Raw genomic sequence first — 5,048 nt, 5'->3', positions numbered from 1 at the left:
CTAGGGTCGCATGGAAAACAGTGGTAACTGCAAAAGAGGAAGGAGGATTAGGCATTCGTGATTTAATAGTTTGGAACAAGGCTTGGTTCAAGGGTGTTGTTCTATCTGGTTGTCTCATTAACTTCTGGACCAGAAAGCCAAGCACTCGCTATTCCTGGTTAGCAAATAAGCTGTTGAAACTGAGGGACGAGGTTTATCCTTGGATCAGGTTGAATGTGGGTAATGGTCAGAGTTGTTTATTTTGGACTGATCACTGGTGCAAACTTGGAAAAATGTTGACATACCTACAGGAAGAAGGGCCACTAGGCATCCCGAGATATCGGAAACTTGCGGAGCTATGGTGTCGAGGAAGCTGGCGGTTACCTCTTGCAAGATCGGATCCTCAAGTCAACTACCATATAGAACTATCGGCTATTCAACTGACGGAGTAGGAAGACAATTACCATTGGTGGATCAACGACCAAATGAAAGATAGTCATACTACTGGCAAGATCTGCAAGGCACTTAAGGATTTGTTGCCTATCGTGCCATGGCATAAAATTGTCTGGTGTTCAGGTGGCATCCCGAAGCATATGTTTCTTACTTGGTTATTTGTTCTCAACAGAAGCCCTACGCGAGACAGGTTGAGAAACTGGGGTTTGGAGGTTGACTCGGTATGTTTGCTATGTGCCTCTGAGGATGAAAGTCGCGATCACCTATTGTTTAACTGCTCATTCAGTTGGTCACTCTGGAATCCCACTGCCCTTCGATGCTCCTTTACTCCTTTTCGATCATGGTCTGAAACATTACTAAGCCTCACTAGCTTTAGGGGCTCTCGGTAGCAAAGAAACTCCTACTAATCGCTTGGCAGGCCACGATCTACTGTATCTGGACGGAAATGAACCATCGGCTGCACCGAAACAACTTCAAATCGACTGACCATCTCATCTCTCAGATCGATAGACTCATCAGGGACAGATCACTAAGCTTCCGGGACTCCAACCCGACCCTCTCATTGGATTTGCTCCGTCACTGGTTCACTGGATCTGGTGTGTGATGTCGTACTCTCTTTGAGAATACCTAACACCCGCCGCAGGATAACAAAGAAGATGTTCGGCTCAAATTTTCCATTACCAATCAATGCTCTTATAAAGGTGGTTTGGAGTGGTTAAATTCCCAACTGTCACTCTTGTTCAATTCTAATCATCTGGTTCAAGTCTAGTTCATTTCTAATGCTGAGTTTCATTATTTCTCTTAACTAACTATTGGTATATCATCTGGGCTCTAAATGAGTTCTGTGAAACTTTTTTCTTCCTTTTTTATTTAAATTTGAATATCCTTTAACAAAAGAAAAAAATACTGAGTTTGTAAAATAAACATAACTTGGGAAAGAGGAACTAGTATTCAATTTCACCCAAATTATTCCACCCGAGGCAATTCTTTTTCACACGAAGTAGCTTTTTTTTCCTGGACAAAGTGACAATTATAGATTGTGGGAGGCAATTCTAATTAGTCAATAAAATATATATATATTATCATAATCTCATAATAATTAATCACAAGTACAAATCTTAAATTAAATAGTACTGTACTATAATAATACAGATGTAAGTATTTAAATGTTTTCAGAAAAAATAATTAAAGCGGCAGTCAAGGATCTGATGGTGTAATAAATTCCAAATACAAAGTAGTCAGTCAGGTACGTGGTGCTGGGCACATGTGACATTGTCCCTACTCCCTACTTTTGCTTCATCATTCAAAACAGTGCGTTTCGTGCTGGACCGGATTTGTATTATTATTAGTATGACTTTACTTCACACTCCCGGATTCACACTCAAGTCTCGCACATACGTTTTCAATGTTTCATGCATGTATCATATAATTTTAGAGATAAAAACTACATATGCCATAAATATATATATTTTCTAATAAATCAAATTATAAATACAAAAGCCACAAAGAAATCCAAAAAAAAAAGATAAGAGTTTAATTTTAAAAAGGGACATATTGAGCAAAAATGATATTTATTATATTAGTTAAATAGACGAGTAATAAGGAGCATAAAGATGAGGTTGCTCCATATATCTTAGTATAATTTTCCCTCTAGTTACATACAACTTTTTTTACCTGCAAACCCTAATTTTCCTCTTTTTAAAATTTTTTTCACACCCTCAAAATAAATCTTTCGGAGAATATCCAACCAACCACGCGTACGTACGTACCCCTCTCTCTCTCGGCAAGAAATGGGTAAAACGACGGCGTGTGTCTGATGTTTCCATCAATCTGAGACGACATCGTTTTCGGCTTCGGGTTTTAGCATAAGTGGTAGGACCCGTTTTTGAGAAAATTCTGATAAAAAAAAAAAAAAAGAATCAGTAGAAGGGAGGCGGTGGTGGTGAAGCGTATGATATTCCGGGAATCGGCGGCAGTGGTCCCTCGTATGCTGGAGACGGCGGTGGTGGGCTGTGATGAATTACCGGTGGAGGTGGGGGACTGTAGTGTACTGTTGGTGGTGGTGGAGGTNCGCTTGGCAGGCCACGATCTACTGTATCTGGACGGAAATGAACCATCGGCTGCACCGAAACAACTTCAAATCGACTGACCATCTCATCTCTCAGATCGATAGACTCATCAGGGACAGATCACTAAGCTTCCGGGACTCCAACCCGACCCTCTCATTGGATTTGCTCCGTCACTGGTTCACTGGATCTGGTGTGTGATGTCGTACTCTCTTTGAGAATACCTAACACCCGCCGCAGGATAACAAAGAAGATGTTCGGCTCAAATTTTCCATTACCAATCAATGCTCTTATAAAGGTGGTTTGGAGTGGTTAAATTCCCAACTGTCACTCTTGTTCAATTCTAATCATCTGGTTCAAGTCTAGTTCATTTCTAATGCTGAGTTTCATTATTTCTCTTAACTAACTATTGGTATATCATCTGGGCTCTAAATGAGTTCTGTGAAACTTTTTTCTTCCTTTTTTATTTAAATTTGAATATCCTTTAACAAAAGAAAAAAATACTGAGTTTGTAAAATAAACATAACTTGGGAAAGAGGAACTAGTATTCAATTTCACCCAAATTATTCCACCCGAGGCAATTCTTTTTCACACGAAGTAGCTTTTTTTTCCTGGACAAAGTGACAATTATAGATTGTGGGAGGCAATTCTAATTAGTCAATAAAATATATATATATTATCATAATCTCATAATAATTAATCACAAGTACAAATCTTAAATTAAATAGTACTGTACTATAATAATACAGATGTAAGTATTTAAATGTTTTCAGAAAAAATAATTAAAGCGGCAGTCAAGGATCTGATGGTGTAATAAATTCCAAATACAAAGTAGTCAGTCAGGTACGTGGTGCTGGGCACATGTGACATTGTCCCTACTCCCTACTTTTGCTTCATCATTCAAAACAGTGCGTTTCGTGCTGGACCGGATTTGTATTATTATTAGTATGACTTTACTTCACACTCCCGGATTCACACTCAAGTCTCGCACATACGTTTTCAATGTTTCATGCATGTATCATATAATTTTAGAGATAAAAACTACATATGCCATAAATATATATATTTTCTAATAAATCAAATTATAAATACAAAAGCCACAAAGAAATCCAAAAAAAAAAGATAAGAGTTTAATTTTAAAAAGGGACATATTGAGCAAAAATGATATTTATTATATTAGTTAAATAGACGAGTAATAAGGAGCATAAAGATGAGGTTGCTCCATATATCTTAGTATAATTTTCCCTCTAGTTACATACAACTTTTTTTACCTGCAAACCCTAATTTTCCTCTTTTTAAAATTTTTTTCACACCCTCAAAATAAATCTTTCGGAGAATATCCAACCAACCACGCGTACGTACGTACCCCTCTCTCTCTCGGCAAGAAATGGGTAAAACGACGGCGTGTGTCTGATGTTTCCATCAATCTGAGACGACATCGTTTTCGGCTTCGGGTTTTAGCATAAGTGGTAGGACCCGTTTTTGAGAAAATTCTGATAAAAAAAAAAAAAAAGAATCAGTAGAAGGGAGGCGGTGGTGGTGAAGCGTATGATATTCCGGGAATCGGCGGCAGTGGTCCCTCGTATGCTGGAGACGGCGGTGGTGGGCTGTGATGAATTACCGGTGGAGGTGGGGGACTGTAGTGTACTGTTGGTGGTGGTGGAGGTGGGGGACTGTAGTGTACTGTTGGTGGTGGTGGCGGTGAGTTGTAGTAGTAAACCGGTGGTGACGGTGGAGGACTGTAGTGCTCCGGTGGTGGCGGCGGAGGCTTGTAATGGGCGGCTGGAGGTGGAGGTGGTGTGTATTCTATGCATGGTGCTGGTGAATGGGGTGGTGGCGGTAATGAGTAATGAGGCGGCAGTGGTGGTGAGCTGTAGTAGTAGGGGGTTGGTGATGGTGGTGACAACTGTGAGTGAGGGGGAGGTGGAGGAGGGGGAATGTAGTAAACTGGAGCTTGCGGTGGTTGTGATGGAGTTGGCTGCGGTGGATTGTATGTTGGCGGCGGAGGAGGTGGGGGTGATGGGAACGGAGCATATGTTGGCGGAGGTAGTAGCGGTGGTGATGGAGGAGAGTATCCTGTTGACGGTGGAGGTGGCGGCGTATNATAGACGAGTAATAAGGAGCATAAAGATGAGGTTGCTCCATATATCTTAGTATAATTTTCCCTCTAGTTACATACAACTTTTTTTACCTGCAAACCCTAATTTTCCTCTTTTTAAAATTTTTTTCACACCCTCAAAATAAATCTTTCGGAGAATATCCAACCAACCACGCGTACGTACGTACCCCTCTCTCTCTCGGCAAGAAATGGGTAAAACGACGGCGTGTGTCTGATGTTTCCATCAATCTGAGACGACATCGTTTTCGGCTTCGGGTTTTAGCATAAGTGGTAGGACCCGTTTTTGAGAAAATTCTGATAAAAAAAAAAAAAAAGAATCAGTAGAAGGGAGGCGGTGGTGGTGAAGCGTATGATATTCCGGGAATCGGCGGCAGTGGTCCCTCGTATGCTGGAGACGGCGGTGGTGGGCTGTGATGAATTACCGGTGGAGG

The 5,048-nt window shown here is 40.7% G+C and overlaps 1 protein-coding gene across 2 annotated transcripts in view; it reads right to left on the bottom strand.

Annotated features, from left to right (window-relative positions):
* LOC104718446 (leucine-rich repeat extensin-like protein 5) overlaps positions 3,648-5,048 on the bottom strand; it is a 5,708-nt gene continuing 4,307 nt past the window's right edge. Inside the window, exon 2 of one of the 2 annotated variants that reach the window (XM_019231259.1) lies at positions 3,648-4,601. In XM_019231259.1, coding sequence (XP_019086804.1) covers positions 4,015-4,601 — 587 coding nt within the window. In that variant the 3' untranslated portion in view covers positions 3,648-4,014. The other variant, XM_010436199.2, reaches the window with a different exon arrangement.

This window comes from Camelina sativa, chromosome 10 (assembly GCF_000633955.1).
Source record: "Camelina sativa cultivar DH55 chromosome 10, Cs, whole genome shotgun sequence".
In the NCBI taxonomy this organism is placed as follows: Eukaryota; Viridiplantae; Streptophyta; class Magnoliopsida; order Brassicales; family Brassicaceae; genus Camelina; species Camelina sativa.
This window is presented reverse-complemented; position numbering and strand designations above follow the sequence as displayed.